The sequence below is a fragment of the Gambusia affinis genome, linkage group LG24, assembly GCF_019740435.1.
Source record: "Gambusia affinis linkage group LG24, SWU_Gaff_1.0, whole genome shotgun sequence".
In the NCBI taxonomy this organism is placed as follows: domain Eukaryota; kingdom Metazoa; phylum Chordata; class Actinopteri; order Cyprinodontiformes; family Poeciliidae; genus Gambusia; species Gambusia affinis.
The window spans coordinates 10,913,762-10,941,088 of NC_057891.1; the positions used below are offsets into that span (position 1 = coordinate 10,913,762).

Genomic DNA, 27,327 nt, shown 5'->3' on the forward strand with positions numbered 1-27,327 from the left:
CCGTGCAGTGTGCGATATGAGGAGTGACCCGAGTGTGTGGAGGGTAAACGGAGAGAGTCCCTCAGAGATGGGGGGAGGAGGGGGGTCATGCTTGTTCTCCCTCGCCCTCTTTTTAGAGTTCAGACAAGTCCCATGATGATAGGAGATTAATGAAGCTGCTTTGGCACTGTGATCCCTACAGGACACACAGTCACAGGCATACAAGGACTATTCATTCTAGATTATCACAGCTTCCATCTACCTCACTCCAGCAATTTTACATCCGAGAAGGCTTTTTTTTTTCTTCCACCGATAAAATTCGACACATCCTTTCAGTTCTATGCATTTTGTCATTAATGTCAAGTCAGAAACGAAACCTTCTCAGCGACATTTTGAGGATGTCTTTTAGCAATGTGAGTACAGTGATGATATAAGCAAGCTGCACCACATCTCAGAGTCAGAAGGATGTCGCATTAACACATGGACTTATCTCCTGCCTGCAGTCAGGTCATCTGGTTTCGCAGACCAACACTGCCCCCCTGTGGTTGATCTTATGTACTACAACCTTACCCGGCCTTCAGTCAAGTATTTATCTGAATGGTGAAATGCACTTTAGGAACCATCTGGATCAGAGTAACACACAAGATAAAAAATAAAGAAAGAACTTAGGATTCTGATGTTTAATTGATATGCAAATATCAAATTTGTTACCTCCCATCGTGGTGTTTTAGACATTCAAAAAAAAAAAAACACAAGAGCACGTTCCCCCCCCCCCCCAGCACTTACATCTTTTTCAGATTGGTTGGGTGCTGCCTCTCTTCCAGAAATTTGCAGAATTAATTTTTCTTCATGGCTATCAAATGCAGAACCATTACCAAGAAGAAAGTCTGACTGAAGTCAATGATTCATGTCTTTTATTCTTTAAATCATAGGCTAATCTCAGATCATCCAGAAAATGTCTCATTTACCTTTGTCAATGGTGGGCACCTCTAACTAAAAATTTAAATTCTGTTAACCCTAAAGTACTAAACATTAGTTCCACTAACACGCTACACTAACAAGATAGTTAGTGGGATATAATGATAAAGCACGATCTTCATTCAAATTATATCTGCCCATGAAAAATGACAACCCTTGAGCACCAATTTAATTTTAACATAAGTTACGTCTTACAACGCCCTAAAATGTTATATTGCTTTTATGTTTACATCTCGTTTTTCTTTTGTCTGTCTGAATGTTTTAAAGTTCCTGGGTAAAAAAAAAGAAAAGAGAACTGCTGTGTAAACAATCTTCAACCTTCACACCAGACTTCTCGAAATTGATAAAACTTCCACACAGACGTTGAGCTTCATTCAGCTCAACGTTTGCAAAACTGGCGACTTGTAATTTATCCAGAACAGTTAACATAGCGGAAGTTAAGTGTGCTAAATGGGTTGAAAGTTAGCAAAAATTCGAAACCACTAAAAAATTTACTCTGCTACTAGGTCATTAGCAGAAGTGTACCCACCTGAATCCATATGGAACGCCAAACACTTTTGCCAATTGTTCCTAGTTACAACACACTATTTAGGACAAGGTCATTTATGAAAAATCTAAACTTCATACATTGCAGAATTTATTTACTTATTAAAGTAAAAGTAATTTCACAATATATCCACAATCCATTGTTGTGGATCTTCTTTCAGTCACCTACGTTTTGAACATGAAAAAAACAACAAAAACACCTGAACACACTTTTCCACCTAACTTGAAACAGCCAGTGAAATTTATTTGAATTAAATAAAGTCTGGTACATTTCACAGCTATAGGAGCCTACACAGTAAGCAGAACGTCTTGTTGTCCGTGCGCAGAACTACGCCACAGGGTAGTCCGTGACAGTTTTTGTCGCGTAAATACTGCCGGGGACATGATGGCAGCAGCCAGATATTGCTCCCCTTTACATAACAATAACTTTAAAAAAGGAGATACAAAGAAACTTGTGCGACTTTAGGAAGCATTTATACGGTTTTTCTCCAATATACGTCACCAAATCGTCATGCTGTGAAAAGAAAACCACAGAAGTTTTTTTTTTTTAGTTAACACAACGACATGATTAATAATGTTATAGTGTTGTATACCTAGCCTCTAAAATTAACAATTCATCTCTCAAGGATGTTTCTCTTCTCTAAAATCGTTTCTCAGTAGTTCCGTCCAGTCAGGAAGATCAATGATCGATCGATTCAGGAAAGCACAGCCTGAGAGTTCTTGATACCGATCATATTGTCTGCACTCATTGACCTCCTCATGGCAGATTTGCTCAAGTCCTTGTACTTGTCTTCACACAGCCTGGATATGGCCTACGGAAAGTGTAAACACAAAACTTTCAGTGCCCGAAAACAAGGCCAAAAGGTACACCAAAGGGAAAAAAACAAAACAAAACACTTTACGCACCTCCAGTTTCTGGGCTCGCTTATTGCTGAGTGGCTCCAGAGGGAAGTTGAGGTTGTTGTCATCGGCCAGAGAGCGCAGGTCAAAGTAATACTTGGCGTAGACGCTAGCCGGAACGTTGATGTTAAACTGTAGCAGCTCCAAGAAGTGGCGCTCCATCTCATTCCTGACCAACGCAAAGATCTCATCAGTTGTTGAGTCCATCTAAAGTCCATCTTAAAAGAAAGCCAGTTGAGGAGCAGCACTCACATGTCCTCCACTGTGATGTCCTTTAGGATCTGGCAATAATCGACGTTCCAGACGGCCTGGTCGTCCCAGACTTTGGATGCTAGCAAGATGGCGCCGAGAACAATGCGCTTCCAGTTGGAGGGACAAATGTCTAGCTCAGCATACGTCAAAAGCCTTTCAAGGTACACCTGGAAAGAGACAAATCATCCAAATGGGAATACCACTGTCCCAAACTGCAAAGTCTTTTATCTTACATATAGAAATCAAGATGTATGTGCTTACCAGAGTAACGATGGCGCACTCGGCCGTGAGCTGCGCCGAGCTGAAGAGCGTCCTGATGAAGCGGTAGATGAGTTTGTGTTCGGGATCGACCACAGAATAATCATCTGGAATCTTTTCTCTCTGTTGGGAGGGAGACTCAAGTTTCATCAGGTCCCACTGAACAAGTGGCCTGACGTTTGGTGACAGACTCACCGACAGAGGGTGCTTCTTCTCATCGAATATATCCAGCGAGCGGTTGGAATCTCTGCGGAAATATATCCAAAACCACAGAGAGCTAAACTTTTAAATGTCAAGAGTTGTCTTTAAAAATGGGACAAACAAGAAATACCATAAACCCCCTGTACTTGTGGTGGTTAAAGACCCCCACTAAGAACATTTATAACTGCCTAGCAAATCAGAACCAAGCTGGTGCTCCTGGATTGGCTGCTTTGCAAATGCCAGGATGTCAAGTAGCATGGTGCGGGGAGTATTTTCGCTTTCAGCTTGCTGTGAGGAGAGGAATACATGACAACAGTCCAAACTTTTCCTACCTGTTTTTGATGTGATAGTATATGGCCAAAGCAACACTGGAAAACACAGAATAAAAGATTTAAGGAAAAAAAAAAACATGAGGAGAGAGAGAGAAAAAAAAAAAAAGCTTCCATCACATGTCTGCATTTATTAGTAACCTTAACGACCTAAAGAGGTGAGAATGCTTACCATCTGATGGTGCTCTTCAGGTTTGGCTGGCTGACTGTGCTGTCGTCAATAAAAATTGTTGAACAAGAGCTGTATTTTTTAGTCAGGAGTCCTGGGGACATCTGGGACGTTCACAACAATCAGCATTAAAACAAGGATTTTTCAAGTTGACAATGTCCTGGCTTATTTACATGCTTGTTTCACTAAACCCAACATCTCCATCCCGCATCATCAAATGCTTACTTTCTGCTTTCTGCTCATAATACTGTGATTTAATGCACATCGGCTACTCCTAGGAATAAGATAAAACCGGGCTACCATTTGTGTTAGGGAGAAAATTCAAATGGTCCTGAATTTTGGGAGATCGGCCGATACCTACATGTGAAACCGATCTTATCCACCGATCTTTTCTACCTCTGCAAATGTCTGAAAATCAGCCACTGTCCCCTTCTGCTGTACCAAGGGAGAGGGCCAACTGAGTTGCCCACCCACTGGGTCACGCCTGCACATGTACGGTTAATAGTAGTCACCCCACTGTTCCCAACTTTGAGACTTTTCAGAAAAAAAATGGACCGGTATGTAAAAATCGTTAACGGACAAAATCTGAATCATCAGGTCAGGCGATCTGGTGATCGACCAACCACTGCAATAGGTGCGCCCAATTCCTATGTTCAAATGTTATGATCATCTGAAATATCGAGACAAAAGACGAACAACTGAAATCAGTTTTTAAATCATGCTTACGCATGAAATTATACATTTGATAAAAAAAAAAAATTGGCCTCAGGTTTCTTTTGGGGGTTTCCGAAGGTAAAACAGATGAACTTACATGGTTCATGTAGTTGCTTTTCCTTTTTTCCCGCACTGAGAATGAGACAAAACGAGTCAGACAGGCAAGTAAATAATAACTAGGCACTCTAGAGAGAGGAATACCGACCATCCGTCTGGGACTTGTTGAGGAAGAGGGTGCTGGCTCTGGGATGGTCCGATGGGTTTGCCTCATGGGCCAATTCTGTTGCAAAGGAAACATTTCACTGAACTAATGGTGACACATTAACATCAGAGGGCATTTCTCCTGCCCACGAGCCAAACCAACCGTCAGGAAGCTCCCTGTCGCTGATGTGCTGCAGGTAGGTGCCCGTGTCCTCACTCACGTCCTCTGTGGTGGTGATGGGACACTCGTCCAGGTCCACGTGTCTCCGGTGGAGTTTTGGACTCTCTCCTGGAGAGAAGCAGCAGGACACGGAGCCTCCCATTGCTGACCTACAGCTGTCCTGCTGCAGCCAGAGCTGGTTCCCATATAACTAAAGCTTGGGCCTTCTGCTGACAACGCCGCACTCCAGGGGTCAAAGTTCAACCTAAACCTTTTAGGAAGGAAGTGGGTATGGGGGGCGCTTAAAAACACATAACACCTTTAGATGGGTTTTATATCAGTTTCATGGCGCCAAACATTCAGCTTAGTGAAAATGTTACTCTCTAGCTGCAGAAAGGGGTGCATGGAACCACTAAGGTTTCTGCACAGACAGCTGACATATTCAGGGCGTCTGCATGCTTTCCCCAGGATTTGCATGGATGAAACCAGCAGTTTCCCAACAATAACTATTTAAAATGCAATCTGATTGAACAAAGCGGAGTTTCTAGCGATACAGCAGTCCCAGGCTCGTCTATCTGCCTCCATGGCTATCCGACTAACGCTTAGTTCTACCCAGGCTCGGTTGCTCCCCCTTCCAAGGAATAATGGATCAATCCATGTCCGCTGCAGCCGCAGGACCTGCCTCAGGCCCGGGCTGGTCCACCGGAACAGAACACGGACTCAGCAGCTGGAAAAACCTCCAAACGTAACCGGGAGCACAGGAAGGAAGCGCCTATTACTGATACAGAGAATGTCCATCTCGTCGCATTTGCAGGAGACACGTCCTCTACGTCACAGCGGTGGTAGCGTAGCAGCAGCGTTCAGTGGCAGCTTCCGAATTTTGGATTTCAAAATAAAACGCCGTGTGCCCAATGTGTTCGCTCAAATGCCATTTGATTAGAGATACATGTGCAAGCAGCTGGCTATCACACATTGTAAATCAGCAATGGTGATGCGGTCGGAATTAAAATCACTTTTTGAATGAATATTTAACATGAAATTTGGTTAAACCTGCTGTCTGACAAAATATTAATGTCTATCTTCAGCTCGTCATCTTAAATCGCGTAATTACTATGCTTTTATTCTGAATACCTAGCGCCAATGAAACGGAAGCGACAACGTTTCAAAGCTAATTGATTAATGATTGATTTAATGAAGAGACCACGCCTCTCGAACGGCTTTCAGAAAAACACGCTCTCTCATTGGGTAATATTATCTAAGGTGTAACCTGATTGGTCGACTCGTTCATTGATGGGACTAGATCCAGACCGCTTTGTGCTGTCTATGTATAGGTTTAATCTAACAAGAGACATTTTATTAAGATACATGTTCGGTGTGAACCGACGTCCGTATTATCGTGGACTGGTACCGAAATATCAGTATACCTAAACAAATGTACACCTAGAGGTGGACCGGAGATGATGTTAAAAAGTCACAGAAGATGGCACTACTGAGTCAGTAAGCTATCAAGATGCGAGAAGAAGAGTTTTCACACTGGCTATGTTATTTATTTGAAGCATGGCTCTTGTTCCTTATGAAGAAAACCCCCTTCCTGCATTTTCCAAACTCCATAACTCCTCAGCACAATTCCGTTTTGCTAACCAGGAGCTCCGTCTGGCTCAGGACTGGAAGAGGCTGGGGGTGGCTGCAGTAGTCTGGGATGCGGTAAGTGACTCACTTTGCCGCAACTCATTGGGCTTCGGGAGAAATCTGCAATAATATATTTTTTGCCCCCTTTCCAGGCGGTTGTTATGTGTATGTATCTGGAGCTGGGAGCCGTGGAGCTAAAGGGGAAGAAGGTCGTTGAACTGGGAGCTGGGACTGGACTGGTGGGGATTGTGGCAGCTCTGCTGGGTAAGCTTATAGCTGACTGACTGGTGTTTTCCAAAGCCAGTATCCAAGCCGATATTTAGCACTTTATGTTAGGTTTACACCCTAGAAATCTATCTTTAAAATCAAATAAATTATATATATAATTATTTTTTTAAATGCTGCTATATATTAGCATACAAGTACAAGATAATTGCTTAGGGGTTGTGGCAGCATTTGGAAAATGAAGGCATTTAAAGTATTCACAGTATTTGTCTGATGCTGATTATTGGAAAAAAAAAGAAAAAGACTGAGCAATAATTCATAAAACATCCCTCTTCCCCCAGGTGCTCATGTGACCATCACAGACAGAGAGCCTGCCCTGGAGTTCCTGTCTGCCAACGTTGCGGCCAACCTCCCGCCACCGGCCGGTGACTTGGTGGTGGTCTCGGAGCTGACCTGGGGTCAGGGCCTGGAGCGCTTCCCAGAAGGGGGATTTGACGTGGTTCTGGGAGCGGACATCGTTTACCTGGAGGATACCTTTCCGTCCCTGCTGCAGACCCTGGAGCATTTATGCTCGGACAGCACCGTCGTTTTGCTGGCCTGCAAGATCCGCTACGAACGGGACGCGCGCTTCCTGAGCATGCTGAGGCGCAGCTTCGCCGTGGAGCAGGTCCACTACGACAAAGACAGGGACATCCGTCTGTACGAGGCGTCCAGACTCCCTAGAAGAAGGGATTTATGATAAGTCGGATGTATGTTTTACAAAGCAATCCGGGAAGGTTAAAGAGAATAAAAAATAAAAAAAAAGGAGCAAGAACACGTTTATTTTCAGCTGCCAAAACTCTCATTTATATGGCTCTAACATAAATGCACTGTTATACATGTTAATGTTGACATTTAGAAAATGTGAATAAAAAAAAAATTAAAAAGCAGCATTAAAAAAAAAGCATACCAATTTATGACCATACATAAGAGTACAATATGGCATTCTGTTTCATGAAAATAACAGCTTTGTTCTGATTTGGTCTCACTTTGCTTTGCGTTTTCAGGGTTTCGTGAAATTTGGAACAAATCCCGTCTTTAACCAAACACCCGTCTGCGTTCGGTTCAGGGAGCAGTTAGCTCTGAGCCTTTCGGGGTTTTTTAATTTTATTTTTTTACTTTTTTGAAATGTCTCAGGATTGTAAAAGCAAGGAAAGTGCTTGTTGTCTTACAGACTCCTCAGGTGAGAGGGGGAGACGTGTGTGGGGGGGGTCTTTATAAAAAAAAAAAAAAAAAAGAAGTTCCTGTTGAGGATAAAAATGGAACGTTCAACTGCAGAGACTCGTCTTCCCTCCCAAAACTGTCCAAATATGGAACCAGGCATATTGTACATTATAAAACAAGCAATCTGTTCATCCAGTGAGCTTACAAATAAAGTTACGATGAATAGAAGTAGAAATCTTCAGTTTTTTTTTTTTTTTACCAGGTTCTAATAGTATTTATACAGACTGTTAAGACCAGAATAAGTAAAAAAAATCATTTTAATTACAAGAAAGGAACTGAGAATAAAGGTAATAAAGTAATAGCAGGATGACGCTAATTTCAAAACTACATGGAATATAATGTATTAAAACGAGGAATGTTGAGGATTTTGTGTAATTATACTTTGGTATCTTTTTTAACAAATTACATCAATTTAAACAGCATAAAACTATTATGAGCAGGACTTTGAACAGTCTACTTTGAAGAGGGGGGGGGACAAACAACTTGTCACAATGGTCACATTAGATCTTAACTAAAAATGATTTTTCTTGTAATTCTATGAATTTCTTCTAGTACAATTGTGTCTATTCTCATAATATAAGCTTATTCTTGCAATTAAAAAAAGTATTCTCTTAGACTGGCCCTAATAGTCATATGTTTATATGTTTAAATTTCTCAAAGTTATGGCCCAATTTCAAAAGTTGAGAGTTAAAAACCAAGTACGCCAAGTGTTAAGCACGGTGGTGGGGGGGTGATGATTTGGGCCTGTGACATGCGAGGTCACCTGTCTGAACGTTCATTGGGCTATATTTCAGTTTTCCACATTGATAATCCATTTTTCTGCATTAAATTCTGACTTTTTCAAAGTAGGTTAGATTTAAATAACATTTTTAACCTGATAAAATAAAAGCCCTGCCTATTATGTCATAATACACAAAAAAACCTTTCTAATTTACAGATGTACTTTTTGCTTTAATATATGCACATACTCATTTTTGCTGCAAAATGTGTTTCTGTAAAAAAAAAAGAAGTAAAATTAGCTTTAAAAATAAATTTTCATGACAGTTTTTTTACATTCACTGTTAATAAAAACAAAACAAAAAAAAAACACCAAAAACCAGAGAAACCATTACGTTATCATCAAAATGATTTAGCAATATTTTTATCTTCTAGAAAAAAAAGGGGGGGAAAAAATAAGACAAATGGTGTCTCAAATGTTTCCCAAGTTCAATACTGTACTTTTAAAGCTGCATTTTACAGTTCATATTTAGCTGTTTGTCCTAAAAAGGGATATGTAAAAAAAAAATATACATATGGCGTCACAGAAGCAAATAAATTGAGAATAAACAAAATACAAGTCAGAGATAAAACGGCCCACCTACAGTTCATAGCGTGATTAGGTAACAGATTAATGCAAGTTAGGAATAGAAACGTAACCTCTGAGTTATCAAGCGACCGGCCTTTTGGGAGGTGGTTGATGTCACTTCCTCTTTGCTGGTGATTCAGCCCAGCTTGATTGGGCCCAAGTGACTGGAATGGTTTCCATGACGCTCACTGTCCTCTTATGAAGGAAAAGCGAGGCGTAAAGAGGGACAGGTGTGTTTTATGTCTCAGTAATTCCCACTGTCAGATTTATCATCAGTTTTTTTGTTTGTTTTTTTTTTTTTTGTAAGAAAGCAGGAAACGTAGAAAAGGAGTGGTGGCTTCCGGGTGCGGCTCTGAGCAGAGTCTCTGTACATGGAGGTGGGGGGTTGGGGGGAGGGGCTCTACTCTGATTTGTGGCAGTACAAGTCTTTGAGGGCTTTGAGTTCCTCGATGAGGGTTTTGTTCTGGTTCTCCAGTACGGCCACACGGTTCTCCAAACACTTCACGTACTCCTTCTTCTTCCTGCGACACTCCCGGGCTGCCTCTCTGCGTCACACACACACACACACACACACACACACACACAGCCCAATAAAGTTTCGTATTACTTTAAAAAAAAAAACTTTTCTGTGTCACTTCCAGACGGTAAGCAGCACCTGTTTTTCATTAGCCGGACCTCCCTTTTCCGTGTGACTTCCTCTGTGCCGCCTCCTGTTCCCAGCGCGGGAGACGCTGTCATGACGACACCCGGCGTGATGGTGCTGGTTGGAGCTGTCCGGATCTGATAGGCCTGGACGTCGCCGGAAGCAGCTGATTGGAGGAAACCGACAGACACGCAGGGCATGTTTAAGACAAACAGGAAGTGGTGCAGCGCCATGACGACTGATCTAGTCAGTGAAATACAGTGAAGTTGTTGGGTAAACTAGCAAAGAGTGTCCTTGGTTTCACCTTGAACCACGACCTGGTTGCTGGGGACGAGGATCTGCTGGCCATCGCTGGTCTGGGCGTACTGCAGGATGGTGGTGCCGGGCTGCGAGGCGGTGGCGTTGGCCATGGTGAGGGTCTGCAGGCCCTGGACCCCGTCGGTGCCGTTGCTGGCCAGCTGGATGGCCCCGCCCTGCGTGATGGCGACTGCAGAGGGAGCCGCTGCTTCAGCTTCCACAGATCACACCTGAAAAGCTCACCATCTCACAATTAAACTTACTGTACTGCCCACTGCTGGTCTGATAGATGGGGGTGGGCATGGTAACTGTGGTGATGGCTGGACCCGAGTCGTCTTCAGATTTCTCCTCCTCAATGCGAGGCACGGCGGGAGCGTCGGACGACAGGTCGTTGAGAATCTTCCTGTTTGGGAGGATCAGAGCAGATGATGAAGGTTTTGGCGCTGAAACATCAGAGAAGTCTTCCTCTTCTCTCCTCTCTGACCTGTAGGACGGCCGTCTGGACAGAATCTCTCTTCTCTTCTGGGAATCCGTGACGCTGTCCACAGACTCCTGGGAGTCCTCGCTCTCCACGGTGGAGATCTGGAAGAGCAGAGGGCTTTGAGTGGCAGAGGCCTGGGCGGGCGCGGCGAGGCGAGTTAGCGGCGTACCTGAACGGCCTGGACCTGAGGCGACTGGATGACGGAGGACTGAGCCGCCTGGATCACGCCGTGCACCTGCACCGTCTGACCGTTGGGGAGCTGCACAATGGTGACCCCTGGGGTGCTGGACGTCACCTGGCCTGCTGTGATGGGCGCCTGCAGACACAGCAGCATGCCAGCGGCTCGGCTTTAACGAACCAACCCAAGCGGCGGCCCGGTAGTCGGCCATGATGGACGGAGGGGATTACCTGGGCAAGGGTGATCTGCTGCGCCTCGGACTCAGAGACTGCTGCTTCACCGCTCTGCTGCACCTCTGAACCGGCTTCCATCTTCATCTAGAATCGGCAGCGGACAGAAACATTACATTACAAAGTATTCGCTCTCCACTTACACGTTTGGTTCGTGTACCAGGAAGAGTTCAGAGAAAAAAGGGCTCCAAACCAACCTGAGTTTAAAATACAAACTATTGCTGATCAAAACCAAAACCTCCCTCTGATTCACCCACTTGTAGGTGGAAGAAAACTACTGAGAATTCAACACGGTGGTGGCAGTGTGGTGCTCGGGGACTGCTCTGCTTCTGTCTTTTCTCCAGCAGAAAAGACAGAACTGCTCCACAAACTAATCACAAATATTAACTTCCAAAAAAAAGCAGTTATATTATTACTATTTTTATACAATCACAAATAAATCTTTGAAAACTACTTTACCCTAAAATATTAATATTAAAATGAAAATCATTGTGGGATTATAGCCACTATAGAGGCAGATAATATAGACCTACTTTTTCCTTAATAATTAAAAAGTATTTTTGCTATTACTATTTTTATTAAGTGTTTTATTGCTACTATGAAGCCCTAAGACAGCCCAAAGGTTTGCTGCAACATTTTGATGCCTCATTCTCTATTCATTATTTATATGCGATACATATGTAAGAACATGATTCAATATTTAAGTAACTAGGCAGGCGGAAAAGTGAAAAAGACAGTTTCCAGCATGCTTTTACTGGGGGAAAAATGTGACGCCATCTGGTGGACAAATCTTGTCGTGGTGAAAACTTAAAGAAAAAATTTAAATATATATACATAAAGCTACAATCGGCCAGAAATAGATAGCACGTCTGATAAAAACAGATGACTGCAGGCTAGTAATAGGCTGAAAACTTGAATCATTCAGCACCTCTTAGTCGCTCCAAAACTGGTACTTCATTTTATGGGCGTTAATCATATATTTCCCTCTCGTCCGTTTCAAAATCAAAATAGCAATGACGTCATTGATAATTGTGGTACAACTGTAGCATTCTATGTTGGCGGCAGTAAGAAGAATCGTTAGTGCATTTTGGGATTTTCCCTCAATGCTTTTACAAAAACAACAAAGCTTGAAACAATCAAGAAAGCCCGGTGATAAAGTTGCATCCACATTGCTCTGTCCTACTGTACAGTAAACTGCATAGCAGTTTGGAAATGTTGAGTTCTGGCTCTGACAAAGGGTGTGGTTTAGCTTTACGGACTGCAGAAAAACACAGTTAAAACATTTGCTCCAAAGTTCACCTGGGCTACATGAAGACTTGGCAAAAACTGCTGAATGGCGTTAAAAACTATGCATCATTTTTATTTCTAGCCTGCGGCTAAATGAACAGCTAGGAATAGCATTGCTATTAATGTTAGCATGCTATGTGGCTAACATCACAGTAATGAATGAGGCTAGAGTTTAGCAAAAGTTAATTTATGCTATATTAATACTCCAGTTACTTAGCCTTAATGTTAATATATATATCTCAATGTTTGGAGCCTGGTGTTAGCATTTCAATGTAGCTTTCCCTGAAGCCGTGTTAGCCGATACCGCTATGTTGCTAGCTGGAAGCTTGCATGGAGGGAAATGTCTGCATGCCAGTTTTTTCTTTACAGGACACATTTACTACTTTATTTCATCCGTCATAAGCCACTACTGATTGAAAATAAGGCTATGTTAACGTTGAAGAGCAATGTGGTTCAGAAACGAATTCCTATGCATTTTATTAAATTAAATAATAAAACCCACTCCCATATTAATACCTATGTCTCAGCCTGCAGAGACTGACTCATTTTGTGAGCCTCCGCCGCCGCAACAGCCGCCGCCATGATCTCTTTGTTGGCCCTGTGCGGAAATTTGGCTACAAATATCGTCAGCGGGCAGCCATATATATTATCTGTTTAGCAAACATCGGACGCGTGTCCTCTTACCAACACAGACTCGCTTCGTCACTCCCGGGTCTACGGAGCTCCACTTTTATTCAGACCGACACGTAAGAGACCGCGTCAGGCTACACCTCCGTCGCGTCACCGAGAACAACAACACGGAGAGGAGGACGAGGCAGACGACGACAGCAAAGGATCAACTCTGGCGAGAAGCTCCGAGGCTCGGCGGGTGAAGCCGAAAGGTTACGGAAAATGCCGACACGGAGATAACCGAGAATGTAGCTTTTTCTAGTTCACTTTACTTAAAATAATGCAAAGAAACGGCAAATATAAACGTTTTAATTTGGAACGTTTTATGTTGTTTTTTTCCCCAGAAAAAAAAGCTATTATTTAGTCTTCCTTCTACTGCCACCTACTGTAGTGGAGTGAGGACTGGGACGCTAAAAGTGCACTAAAATTACAAACTAAAGTGTTTAGTTTTAAAACGAATAAAAATGTCTCTCTGTCCTCTCCATTATTTTTCTTCATGCTCCACATTGAGAGCTAGAAAAACATCTTGTATATCCAAAATGTATCCATTTAAGGATATTTCATTTAAAGGGAAATGAAACCTTTTTAGCAATTGGTAGAGGTACACACATTGCACACTGGGTCGTGGTGGCCACAATTTAAGACTAGAATAGAAATGCACAAACATTCAGTTTCATAAAACAAACCCTTGAGCTGTAGTTGCAATTATTGGCCATGTGATGGCAGCAAAATCTTTCCTTATTTTCGTTCTCTGCTTCAGTCGCGTCAAATTACTGTAATCCTCGCCTAATATGATCGAATACACGTGAGTCATCCTTCAAATGCTTGACAGGCATTGCATTAGCAGGTCATTTGAATGGGAAGACCACGGCTGCATTATTTATCAGGTAATAAACCGCAACATGCTTGCTCTTCCTGTGCTTGTTGACTAGAGCCATGAAATGTGCTCATTAACTCTCGCCACTCGGTGCACCAGGATGCTTTCTGCGGGAATGAAATTGGTCCTAAGCAGCTACAGCTGGTCCAAATCCTGCGAGGACGGGAATGGGATTTCAGTCCAATTTATGGCCATCATTTATATGTACGAGGTCATTCCAGGCGCTCTGCATACACATCAGCAACACTTGTGGATGTGCTCAGTTTCTCCTCTTGGCTGATTTACTCCATCAGTGTGGAAATAATCTTGATCTGACCTTGCTGTTTAAAATAATAATAATAATAATAATAATAGCTTGAAGTAAAATCTTAAAATCTGCACTTTCCAGCCGTGATAATGAAGCATCTGATAAACATCCGTCACCAGGCTGCCTTTATTTCTACTGCGAGAGTGCATGTCAGAAACTTGATTGTGCATTGATTTCCGGTAATGATGACCACCAGCTAGGATAGCCTTAGCTAACCATAATTAGCCCAGCATCAGAGGAGAGCTTCCCCTTTTTATCAATGAATGTTGCACCTGGAGATTCTCTGTTGCAAATTCTACGCATGTTTTCGGTTTAACTGCATTTTTGATCATTCATTCACAAGAAAAATGAGCGAATGATTGCATCCTCAACTGCACCTTTCTGTGTGCCTGCAGCTGCGGTTTAGTCGTAGCAGCTAAAATAGGGAATAGATTCAAAATAAAAATATTGCCTCAATTTTCTTGAAGAAAACTGAAGTTTTTTTTTTTTTCTTTAAATATTACCCATGTGCCGTCTTCCAATGTGGTGTAAGGGTGGGTTTATTAAATCCAAGTATTAATAGAAATGTTTAAAAGTTCTAAGTTAGATTAGGGCTAGGGTTAGCCTTTTAGTACAAATTCTTTTACAAAAAACTTTAATAAAAAAATATACTGCAAAATTATAAAAAAGACTGATAACATCACCGATCTCCTAGTTAAGGTAGATCAAAGCACTGCACTGAGCAGCAGGCTTTTTTAAAATGGGCTCTATAATTTGTTTTTCTATTGTTTCTGCTTATTATGTTAAAATATTAAGTATTTGGTAGACACCTATAAACATCTGTTCTAAGTTTTATCAAAACAATTCCAAGGAAAAGCAACAAAAACACCTAAAAGTCAGCAGTTTGATTTGCAAAATTTAAACCGCTCTGGAATTTTGCAACCAAAATAAAAATGTTGTGGCGCTACTTTTGAAATATTTGCAAGGAAATTTGCTGGGGTTATTTGTGATAATTTCAGTATACCGCTTTGCTCTCACGTCTGTTACGTATGACGGCAAATGTGACATATATGGAGGCCTCAGTCCTCGACGTCACAGGTTCAAATCCAGGCCTGATGTCTTCCCACCTCTCTCATTACACACCTTCCTGTCTGACCACTGTCATATAAAGGCTACTAGAGCCAATAAAACCTTCCAATAGAAAAAAAAAAAAGACAAAGAAATTGTCCTGTTGTGCATCTGTTGATGGACCCAAAGGCAGAGAGACAGAGGCAGCTTGTAGATAAATGATTTGATAAAATAAACTAACAAAAACTACAGGGAACCAGGAGCAAAGAGGAAAAAAACACCATCAGAGAATCAAGGCGGTTAGGAGGAGTGTGAACAGGAGAAAGGTTGAAATACTTTGAGGGTGAATGTTGGAACAAAAGACCTGGGCTGATTGGCTAACGGGTTGCAGGTGTGAGGAAAGAGAGTTATTCCTTGTAATCTAAGAGCAACAAACAGTAACTGTACAAAATAAATAAACATAATGAACTAGAATCACTAAGAAGAACTGAACTAATGTAAAATAGATCTAATCAAAGATGGAGACAAAGGAACACAGAATGATAACAAAAAAACAAAACAAAAAACTAGAACCAAATCATCAAACCGACCCCAGGATGTGACGGAAATACAGTTTCCTCCAGGTGGGATCTAGCATCGGAAACGCGATGCTGTTGACTTTGTGTGATCAGCATCATCTCAGGAAAACCTAAAAACTGAAGGGAGAGCGAAATAATAAAAAGTATCATACTATTTATATTGGCCACGTATTTACTTGATACCAAACGCGGCTCTACCTGTTTGGCAGTTTGCGAATTTATTTGCTGACCTGAAACATTTAATTGTGACAGAACCGCGAAAATAAATCAAGAGAAATCTGAAAGGAGGCGCTGCACTGTGTGAGTAGGAGGAGGATGGGAGCATGAAGCAGAAACCCGACTTCAATCCGAAGCCCATCCCTCTTCTCTCCCCTTAAACCCAGCTGTTAAAGCCCCCGGCTTAATGCAAGTCTCTAACACCCCCATCGACATCCAGCCCTCCATGTCACTCTCCTTAATTTGTCTCTCCCTTCTTTTCATCTTCTCTCCTTCCATTTGTACCACACTGTGTATTTTTTTTTAATCAAGCAGTCATACAAATATATTTTTGAAAAAAAAATCACGGCCCAGTCCAATTCTTGGCGAACCGTCTCTGCGCTGATGCGGTGATGCCCCGCGAATTATTAATATTCCGTCGACGTTGTTGTCTGCCTTTTAGATGCAGCCCCTCAGTCAAAGAAAATACCATACCTGCCAGTCAAGCAGGGGGCGCCGTGGCAGAGATCAGGTCACATGGCCGCGCCGGGAGGTCAAGAGAGCGAGCAAAAAATACGAACACACAGCCAGGAACACGTGGTGCATTTGAATACCACTGACCTTATATGCATGCTGCTTTTCATTGTGGTGTGGAATTACCTGAATTGCATATGAACCAGTGCACCTGGCTGGGGTTGCCATGGATACAGGGCCCCACTCTCATACCCTCCCTCTCTTTCTTGCTCTGTATCTCACAAGCCAACTCCTTAAATTTGAAGATGTGAGTTTCAGAGATAGAAAGGAAAACTATTGCTCGGTATCAAGCGGCAGCTGTGAGGCAGGGAAGTTTATCTGAACACGGAGCCGGCGCCGGCTGACCCAAACCTCCCGCTAATCTGGCCGGAGGCGGCAGCTCGCATCGGCCGATCTCAATCAGCCGGCTCCTTCTTCCTCCCAGCAGCTCCCCTCCCCCATCACTCCCATTTTTATTTAAAGGTTAAATATGTTCAAGTCTAATCACATCGCCATAAGCACTTTGAATAAGTCACCTCTCAGTGGATATATCAAGGTAAGGATTTTCTTCTTCTACTACTTCTTTTTTTGTGTCCTCGACTGAATCTTGAGACACGGAGAAAATCTAAAATGTAAATGTGATTTCATTTTCAGTTTCATTACGAAACAATCATTGCGTTGTCAGTCACCTCCACTCTTCCATACAGACAGACAGACAGACAGACATAAATGACACCTTTCACTTCGTCCAATTTGTGTTCATCACAAAATGCAACGGCGCAAAAGTCAAGGCACGACAACAGAAGACGACGCATGCAATCAAACAAACAAACAAAAATTCAAAAGCAAAACAAATATAAGATACACAATCCTAACAAACCCAGTAATAATATGTATTTTTTTGGGGGGGTATTCTCATCAGTTCAATTTACTTGGAAGAAGACACTTTATAATACAAACCCATTGGTTCAGAGCTAATTCTATAGAATTTCTATTGAATTATTAATAATTTTTGGTAGGTTTTGCCATGTCTAATTTCATACTTTACTCATGTGTCCTGATTATTAATTATTTCTTTTGGATTATTCCTGTCATGTTCTTGTGTCGGTGTTTTGGTTTTCTTATTCATCCTCATTAGTTTCATTTGTGCTTGTTTAGGTTTGGAGTTCATTTCTTCGCTTAGAAGGCGTTATGTCCTTCTTAATGTTACGCTTCTTGTGTATTTGGATTTTTTTTTTTCGTAGATTTTTTTTTTCTTAAAGCCTGTTTCTCCTGTTTCTCAGTTCAGCTAATTGTCCCAGATATCCAGCTCATTGAACCCCGCTGTGTTTCTCCATCTTAGTTATGCCACTCATCTATCTCACCAGCTATTTAGATTCCTGGCTTCTTTATTCTCTTTAACTCTGGTTTTTTTCTTCTTTTTTTTTTTTTAGAAAATATATTTTGTTTACCGCGACACTTAAGCGGTTGTCTGTAGTTTGGCTCTCTAAGGTCCACAATGACAGTCCATATGGAGTTCAAATCAATCCAGTTCAGGCAGAAAAGAAAATCAACTTATCAACTCTGCACTAATTCCTCATTCTGTGTAAGAACGTGGGGACAGTGGGTCAGTAAGAGGGGAAAAAAACCCGTAGAGTTCATTATACCCAAATGTCCCAGTAGAGCCGTGTTTACCACAAAGGGGCGTCACTGTGTGTAGAGTGAGATTATTTCTCAGGGCAAAATTAGATTGAAAAAATATTGCATTTTGTCCCCAGATAAATTAAGCCCCTGTTGAGTAACTGGCTGTTATGACCATCTTTATGACAGCTATTTGGTTTGAACTAAGGCTGAAAAGTTTGGAAATGAATGTCTTAGACATAATTGAGAAGGCCAGTAAGGTCAAAGTCCTTCAGAAAAGGAAAACGTCCGACATGCTGGGAATCAGTCGGCAAAGAGCAACATGAAGGTTCAAGATTAGAGGCAGCAGGAGTTGCTTCAAGGTGAAAGTGGATCAGGCAACAAGAACCATCTACGTCTGGTCATTTTCCCCCATAAGAACAAATAATGAGGTAAAAATGACGCTCTGAGACTTCATGCAGTGATTATAGATATATATTTAAAGGCAGCCTGTATTGTCTGTAGTGCAGAATGAACCCAAGGTTATCTTTTTGTTTCTGTGTAGCATCAACAGCAAGATTCTGGTCAATTCTAGCTAAATCTTCTCACCCTTCATCCTCGACGCCACGTCTGTCTGACTGCTTTGAAAATGTTTGAAAATGATTGGTCGATTTCATGACCAATCAAGCAGAAGCTCAATTTGAGCCACTGATGTCCTGTGTGTTGGGTTTCATCAGGAAATGGTGATGACTTCCAAATGGGGAAACTTTTTCAATATTCTGCTCATGTCGCCAAAGCACAATTTTGCAATTACACTGTTTCCATATGCTAATATTAAAATTAAAATCACACATGAATAAGCGTGGTGACATAATGAGTTATTAAAAATCAAGGCGGAGAATATAAACAGTTGCATGAGTTATAGTAAAATTTCAGATATATTCATATTTCAGACAGAAATATGTCTTATTCAGACATTGAAGCGACAAGTTCCTTATACTTATATAATATTTTTAGAAAAATATTCAACTAAACTATTCTTCCAACCTGCGCTTCTTCTTTTCAGTTTCTTTCGTTTTTCTTTTTTTTTGCACAAACAGCGCTGGTCTTCCTTTTGTTCTTGGCGCGGTTTCATAACCGCTAAGATTTCAACAGTTTTTTTTGCACCAGTTTCCGTGACGCTGGTCGTCGTGAGAATCTAACAACGGAGTAAGAATGAAAGACAAATGAAATATTTGTGAACAAAACCTCCGGCGCAAGCTTTTTATTTGTTTCAAGTCACCTCATGGAGTAGGAAGGCAATAAGTAACATATACACAGATGGAAATCCACAGTCCTTTGTGTGTGAGTGTGTTAGACCTCTCTCTGTCATAACATGTCATTTTAGACAGTATTATTCCCAACAGAGGCAGATGCTTCAGCTCAGTGACACAGACCATAAGGTCATCTGTCAAACAAAGGAGCAAAGTGTGTCTTTATAGTAGAACTGTGTAGGCTTGTATTAAATATATATATAAATATATATATCTATATATATATATATATATATATATATGAAGAGAAGCTGCCAATTCACACATCTAAAGTCCTTTTACCCAGCAAACCCTGCTGTTATCCCTCCCCGACTCCTCCTACAGAGTTCAAAGGTTGCCATGGTAACCTGCATCCTAGTAGGAAGACAATGTGCTCTGCCCCGAAGCAAGTGGAGCAAGTGCGGGTGGCGGGTGGGGAGGATTCTGTGACCTTTGACCCATGACGGTGGGGAACAGAAGTGGGATGAGGGGGGAGCGAGCGCAGCGGGGCTGCAGGTTGGTTTGATCCTCTCTGGGGGCCGGCGCTAAAGGTTGTGGGCGGAGCAGCTTCAGAGCTCAGCGACTCGTGCCGGGTCGCATCCCGGATTTTCCAGAGGGCCCTGGGCGGCAGAGATAGCTGCCCTCTAATCCGCGGGGCCGTCTCACCTTGCCTCCACCGTGTCGCTGTGATAGAGCATCTTTTGTGTCAGATCTCCACTGCTGCCACCGTCGCCGGGACACACTGCGATGGCCGCTTTGTGCGAATGTGTGTACACGCTTGTGTGTGACAGGGGAACTGAAAGGTACACATTTCACGCCTTTCACGACTGACAGATGTGAAAGGTGCATTCAAAGTCACATCGTCGCAGAGAGTAAGACTACCACCGGACAGGAAATGACACACATCTACTTCTGTTTGTGAGCGTGATTCCAAATGATGGATATCTGGGTCAAGACCGGCTTTCATCACACACACTGATACATTTACCTACAATCAGTTCAGATACAAATCATTTCTATGCAAAGAATCCCTACAAAATGTCAGAAATATATATTATCACAAGCATTTCCTAATCCAAATAGTTTGAGGAGAACTTCAGTTGTGGCATTTCTGCAAACCTCAGACTGCTGATTTGTCCCATGACATTTTGTCATTTGTCTTGCCAGAGGCGCCTTGGGCCAACATTGGTTTTCCATCACTCATTTGCACATCAAGATGTCAATAATATCATGTCACCATGTGGGTCAATTAACCTTGTGAACCTTGTTGAAGCAACCTTAGAAGTAGGAGGGTTTGATATGGTGGTCAGAGACCCTTCTGAGTGTAGGGAGAGTAATAGAACCAAAGGATGGATGGAACAACTTTCAGAATAGTTTATCATCAGATGAATGTATGGCACCAATCTCAGGGTTTGATGCAGACATATAGATTTACACAGAGTACAATATTTTTGTATTGCTGAAAATGATACATTCTCACAGAACAAAATGTAAGATTTGAAAAAAAAAAAATAAATAAATTCACTGCCACAAAATAAACAAAAATCCTCTAGACCCCTTGGATGTTTTCAAAAGTCAGAAACTGAGGAGTATTTGCGGAGAACTACTCTGTGAACGTGTTCGCACAGAGGAACCGAAGAGGACAGACGGGTTATTTACTGTGCGGCCCAGGCGACCTGTCCGTCCTCACGTCGGGCCCCGGCAGATTAAGATGCAGCCGTTGGCGGCTGCCAGAGCAGGCGGAGATTGATGGGGAGCACGGGGGCCGCAGAGGCCCCGCAGAATTCTGAGCAGAGCCTGTGGGCATCATCCAGCAGCGCTGCTGGCAGCAGGCGGCTTCCTCCTCCTCTCTTTTGTCACCTCTGTTTCTGTGTTACTTTCTGTCACTTTTCTGCATCTCTGTTTTTTTATTTTCCGCTGCCCCAAAGATAATAAGGCCATTTCATTGTCTTGAATGGAAGACGAAGGAACACCCACTGGAGATAGAGCTGCACCACCAGTTAACCCAAAATGTCCCAGACAACCAAATTTGTTTTGATTGTTGACAAAAACCCAGAAACCACTTAAACCGATTCTGCTAAAACACCAGGGCCACTGTCCTTCACGCCAGTTCTTTTTGTCCGCTTTAGTCCAACTCTCTCTGTTGTGCAGTTCAAATCCATAGGTGAATGCCAAGCAACTACAGCATTCTGGGTAAATACAACCAAAACAAACGTGCGAGTCTAGTGTTAGTGGGAGAAATGGCTTGTGGTGTTTTGCCAAAGGTAAAAAAAGGAATCTTACAACCGCTAAAATCTGACCCCACCCCATTTTTGTTTACATTTTGTAAAGAAGGAAGTTGTGATCAGTGTTTTCTTCAAAGGTTTTCATGTTGTGACCTTCAGTGGTTCTTGGTACAGCGACCCCACAGGTGAGGCGTGAAACTGGTTGCTCAAAAGGTTTGGTTGGTTTGACACAATGCAGTGAGAAAGTGAACCGCAGCAGCTGAAAATGGAAGAAATGTTACAATGCTGGTCCCCAGTCGAATCAAATCTACCTGTTTGTAGATTTGGGAGGATTGTAACCAATATCAGTGAGGCTGTCAAATCCAAGAACAAATTGTTCAACTTCCTCTCCAGTCACCAACTAGACACTTGTAGTTTGAATACAATTGGATGTCCCAACCAGACAATAATCTGGAACAAGCTCATTTTTTGTTGTTTTCAGTAAGCCTTCATCAGCGTCTTTGAATTTTTTTTCCCCACACATCTTAACTGAAAAAGTAGTAGTCTGGCTCTGTACGTCTTCCAAGTTCCCGAGGACAGCTGAGGAACTTAAACTGGGTGGCGAAAAAAAAAAAAAAAAAAAAAGCAATTATCTCAGTATGTCAACATATGCATATCAGCTTGTACTCTGTGGCTCCTCTTCCTTGTGCTGCAGGGATGCAAACAGAAAGATGAGAATGGAAGATGGATGCTTGGATGTGTGTGCGTGCTGGCATCAGAGTGTGTGTACCCCAAGCAAAATGCACTGGTAAGGTTTTTTTGTCGGAGTCCCCAGGGCAGCAGACCCATGAGTCAGCGGCCAGTAGGATTTATAGCCAATTGATTAAATTAGCATTTGTTCTGCTTCTGGGACATCAGCTTGTCAGTATAAACACACGCTGAAGCAAACACACACAGACACACTCCCACGCTGGCAAACAAACACCTGAACAGCAACTGCAGTTATGGAATGAAATCGGACATTAAGGAAAGCAGGGGGACAAAAAAAAAAAAAAAGGTCAATGGAGTAGCAGCAGACAATTAGCAATGATGTCAATAAGTCAATGTGATTAACATCCGGATCACTGGGATGTAAGTACTCAAAGAAACACACGCTGCACTCCCAGAAGCCTGTTCCTGAGTAGCTCCTTCAGTGAGAGGTTGCACACACCGGGCCTGCTGACAAGCCTTTTTTATGACATTCATCAAAGCCATCTGCCATTTTCCGCTCAATTAATTTGTTATGGGAAGTAGGATCAATTAAGTGCGGACCGTAATGGCTTTATATCCTTGTTTCCCTTTTATAGCCCAATATTTTCTGTGCTCCACTCTGGCATGAAAAGGGGGAATCGATATGCTGGGCTATTTTCCCCTTCCGTGGACTAATTTGTTTTTGCCACTTTCTTCTTGGCATGATAAACTGGCTGTAATGAGGGGTTAGGATGGAAGAGACCTGAGGTGGGAGGGTGGACCCTCCTTTAAGCCAGGAGGTCTAATGGACGATGCAAGGCGAGACCAGCTCTAATCTGACAAGATCCCATCTGGATGTCAGAAGTAACGTTTCCCCTATGTACCTCAAGGTTTGGCAGTATCAACAGGGATTGACCTTTGCTTTGTTATCATTTAAACTGTTGGTCAGCCGCTGAGACAGTCAGTAGCTTAGACCGGGGCAAAGACGGCAATGATAAGGACAGTCATGGGACAGTTGGTTTGACAGTGATGAGTGTAGCAGAGTGGGCAGGCGGCGGCATTAGTACGAGCGTCACGAGCCTCGCCCTGTTCACCATGACCCCTTGCATTGTATTGATCCCGGCCCGGTTAAGCCTGCTGATGGGCTTGATGATACGACGAAGAAGCGGGAGGTGGCCAATAAGAGGGTACTTAAGTGTGTGCCTGGCTCTAGAGAGTGGCGAGGAAGCCTTATTACTCCTGAAGCAGCGCCGATGACATTGCCGTATTGATTTTGACATTATCTGGTTGGGATATGCTTCTGTAGCCAAGTCTTAAACCGAGGTGACCTGGGTGTCAACATGTTTGTGTCAGCTAGCTTTAAGGGGCAAGAAGGTTGCAACTGTGCAGCAAAGCTGAGTAGTGTGTCGCACTGCCTTGTTTCTACGGAGCGGTACGGTATGCTATTTTATGGACCACCGTATTCTGGACAGCTTTTCTGCCGCACGTTTGACTCTCATTGGACGGGCGGGTCAAAATCCAAATGACTAATGTGGCACACTTGTATGTCTCATGCTCTTTTGTGCCCTAATCAATGTTGGGTGATGCCAGTTGCTGCCCCCCTAATCGTACCGTACCATACTCAAATGGATCTAAACTGAAGAAGGGTCAGGAATGATGTGGTGCGGGTCAGTTGTGTGGACTCTTATAAGGGAAACAGACAAAATGGCTTGCTGAACTGAACCTATGTTGTGCCAATCAGTGGAAACAAGACATTAGTTAGCAAGCTGTTATCTAATTGCACATTTAATACATAACTAAATATTTAGGTTGCTAGCTAAATATTTAGCTAATATGCAATTTGTGTGGAAATAAGTGGAAGTCGACTATCAAAATAAAAACTAGGTCTTAAGGTCCTTCATATAAAACTCCACACCTGCAATACAATAACTTCAGTTGTTTTGCAAACAAATGTGCCGCTTTGACGGCTATACAAATGTTTTTTCATGGATCTACGGCAATATCTGCCTCTGTGGTCCAGCCAGAACACTCCCAGTTCATGTTCGATTCATTCTTAAGTTGCTTTCGCGCAGCTGTCAAAGATTTCATACAAACAATATGTTGACTTTTTTTTTTTTTTTCATATAAACCATTTTCTCTTACAAATGAATAAGTCAGAAGTGTTCAGCTTTGATATCCGATCTAAAGGAAGATAAGAGTGAATCAAACGTGTACCTTGAGTGTTCTGGCTCGACCACAGTGGCACATGGCAGTCCAGTCTGTCAGTTCAAAATTTTCTTGACACAACAACAGACCCTAAAATGAATGAATACCGAACATCCTATTAGCTTGGGTATTTGTCAGTTTTGAGACGGCTGTAACAGAATATTTTTACATATATATATATATTTATATATATATATATATATATATATATATATATATATATATATATATATATATATATATATATTTATAAATAACATGTAATCACCCTCAAGTAATATAGCTATCATATTCAAACAATTTAATGTAAAACTAGTCTAAATAAGATTGTTTAAAAAACAATAACAACAAATATTCTAATCAAAGATTTCATAGTTTTTTTCAGCGCTGTTTTAAAAAGTATCTCTAACCTAATTTTAGAGCAGCTTTCCCTGCTGCCTGTTTGCAAAGGTCGAAGTTCCCCATTGTTTTCAAAAGTGCATTAAGGCACTAAAGCAGTTACCACAGTAGGAAATGCAATTCATCACTTGATGGATGATGACCCCCCTTTAAACCAAACATGGCTGTGTGGCTCCATGAAGTTGTGCTCATTTCATTTGTATTGAAAGTAGCGCTGTACTGCCGGCACTGCGAAGGAACAAATCAATCCACGTCTCCACCTACATTTTCCCTTCCCGAGGTTTTGTTTAGACAGGGAGAAGAAGTATGTAACTCAGAGTGTGTTATTGGGAAAAATGAAAATAAAGTGTGGCTATGAATTCTGAAATTATTAACCTGCAGATTAAATCTCAGTGGCTTAGTATTTGTAAAGCAGTTCAGTAAAGAACGTCATATATCTTTGTTTCATTGGGTACACAAAGACAAAACATAACAAATTCTCCATATTAGTTTATGAGCTAATCTTGTCATCATGGTACTTTAGTTTTCTATAAAAAGTACTGCCTTTAATCTCTTGTGCAGGTATGCACAAGAGTGTGTCAGGAAAATGTGAGTAAGCAGGGTTCATAAACCATAAATATTGTTTTCTTTTTATGGAGGTTTGTTTCTGAGTGAGTAGCTTTCATCGCCAGAAACTTTCTCAGTATTTTGCAAGCTAGCTCATCCATGCAATTACTTTTTACAGCTTATTCTGCATGGCACGTCAAAACATACAACGTACTTTCCTGAGACATGCAGAGTACTCAAAGCAGTTTTATTACAAAATTCTTTTTTTTAATTTTTTTACAGAAAGTACTGTGTTAGTCCTGTAAATGCCAGATTTATAGCTTGTAAGTCCCAGAAAATTCCCACAAATGTTTTAGAATTAGCAAGTAAATGTCTTCTAAGCTTTGAGGAAACTAACATGTAGGGTCCAGATAAGTAAGCTGAATGTTCTGGAAAGTGTCCTGTCAGTTCTGGGTAAGTAAACTAAACGTACTTCTAGCCATCCTTCATTTCCCAGGGAAATGACCCAAAAGTTCTATAAGGACCCTATAAGTTCAACAACGTCGCCCACTAATATCTAATTAGTTCACTTTAAAATAACTACGCAGTAGATGATACGGAAATAACTTACAGGTTCTCTGTAAATGCACTGCAACTAAACTGAAAACGTAATTTACTTGCGTAATTAAACTTTCCTATCAAAGATAAACGACTTTTATCTTACAACCTTTCCGTCTGTTGCATTACCCGTTGACTCCTACCACAATGAAAAAGTACCTTGTACCAAAAAAAAGGTATTAAAGACAATTAGAGAATAAAAGTGGGTCGACTGAGCTGAAGATAACTAAGATAGTTTAGCCTGAAAAGGATAAGTAGGAATGTTGGAGAGTTTCTTGTTAACAGGTGTACCAAAGGAAAGTGGGCCAAGTATCACCAAGGTAGACCTGAGGAAAACCTGCAGAGTAGCTCACCAAATCAGCTTTAGCTACTAGTTAGAAGAAGACCAGGGGAGGTACACCTACCTGGGAATCAGGTGTTTGGAATCTGCAATTACCACAGCTAACATCAAGTTGTCACACCCTATTGAGACAGAAAGATGAACCTCAAGGAAATTTGCTGCAAGAAGATGAAGAGGAATGGTGATCACTGCCAGACTCCAAACACTTTCCCAGTTGTGTTTCTTTCAGTGGGTGTGTGCTTATACTCAGACTCAAAAATGATTATATGAAGGAGCTTCTCTTCACAGAAATTTGTGCATCCGTCATAAAATTACCACTCATTTGTCTCACCCCAAGAATAATTTTAGGGGCATTTGCATTGGAAGGTACACCCCCACAGTCTCAAGAGACACTTCACAACTTTCAGGGTTGTGTATATTTGTACTTCTTCGTGCTAAATGTACATTGAAGTGAGCGCAGGTGAATGGTCAGCCCTGTTGGACACAAGTTTCATTGGTAATCAGGCTGCAAATGGTGGGCGGAGAGCAAGACTTGGCTGCCCGTCAAGACCGGCCACAGATTAAAAGTCCATCGATCCGGCAGTAATTTATTTATCAATTCAACCAAAAATTAAACATTGACCTCCTTCTCTGAAATCCGTCCATTTAATCTTGCTGACTGAGTGAGTTGAATACCAAGGGCGATGTCAAATGTAGGGCCCCGTCTTTCCAAACAGGATAAACAGGTCACGGTGAGAAGCATCTTTCCTGCTCTTCCTTTCAATTCTGAGTTTGAATGTAAGACTGTGAAAAGTTCCAGGCACCAGCTCCTGCTTTTCTTTCAAACCCCCGGGATATTCCTCTTCAGACAATACAGCCCTGCACCAAACACCCCCCCCCCCTCCCCCACCACCTCCTCCTCCACCACCACCTTAGCCATATTCCCGTCACTTCTCTCGTTCTTCTCATCTTTGCTTTTCTCTCCG

General features: G+C 42.0%; 3 protein-coding genes across 6 annotated transcripts; 1 reads left to right on the top strand and 2 right to left on the bottom strand.

Moving 5' to 3' along the window:
* Positions 1-1,710: 1,710 nt before the first annotated feature.
* LOC122827273 (cyclin-Y-like protein 1) lies at positions 1,711-5,547 on the bottom strand. The gene is made up of 10 exons (XM_044110038.1): positions 4,691-5,547; positions 4,532-4,606; positions 4,424-4,458; positions 3,616-3,716; positions 3,447-3,482; positions 3,109-3,160; positions 2,917-3,036; positions 2,656-2,822; positions 2,410-2,572; positions 1,711-2,315 (listed from the first exon to the last, which is right to left on the bottom strand). Exons 1-10 carry the CDS (start codon positions 4,848-4,850, stop codon positions 2,199-2,201), a joined length of 1,026 nt encoding a protein of 341 aa, XP_043965973.1. The 5' UTR covers positions 4,851-5,547; the 3' UTR covers positions 1,711-2,198.
* A 459-nt stretch (positions 5,548-6,006) lies between these two features.
* mettl21a (methyltransferase 21A, HSPA lysine) lies at positions 6,007-7,551 on the top strand. The gene is made up of 3 exons (XM_044109789.1): positions 6,007-6,391; positions 6,469-6,580; positions 6,883-7,551. The coding sequence occupies exons 1-3, from the start codon at positions 6,245-6,247 to the stop codon at positions 7,278-7,280; spliced, it is 657 nt and encodes a 218-aa protein (XP_043965724.1). The 5' UTR covers positions 6,007-6,244; the 3' UTR covers positions 7,281-7,551.
* Positions 7,344-13,714, bottom strand: LOC122827165 (cyclic AMP-responsive element-binding protein 1-like). Of its 4 annotated transcripts, none has more exons than XM_044109787.1 (9): positions 12,950-13,177; positions 12,782-12,863; positions 10,979-11,065; positions 10,740-10,886; positions 10,574-10,671; positions 10,353-10,492; positions 10,097-10,279; positions 9,805-9,958; positions 7,344-9,694 (listed from the first exon to the last, which is right to left on the bottom strand). In XM_044109787.1, exons 3-9 carry the CDS (start codon positions 11,063-11,065, stop codon positions 9,550-9,552), a joined length of 954 nt encoding a protein of 317 aa, XP_043965722.1. In that variant the 5' UTR covers positions 12,782-12,863; positions 12,950-13,177; the 3' UTR covers positions 7,344-9,549. The 4 variants fall into 4 exon arrangements, with proteins under 4 accessions (XP_043965722.1, XP_043965721.1, XP_043965720.1 ...); XM_044109786.1 differs by having other exon boundaries at positions 12,782-12,879; XM_044109785.1 differs by lacking the exons at positions 12,782-12,863; positions 12,950-13,177 and adding an exon at positions 13,621-13,714.
* Between the last annotated feature and the right edge of the window lie 13,613 nt (positions 13,715-27,327).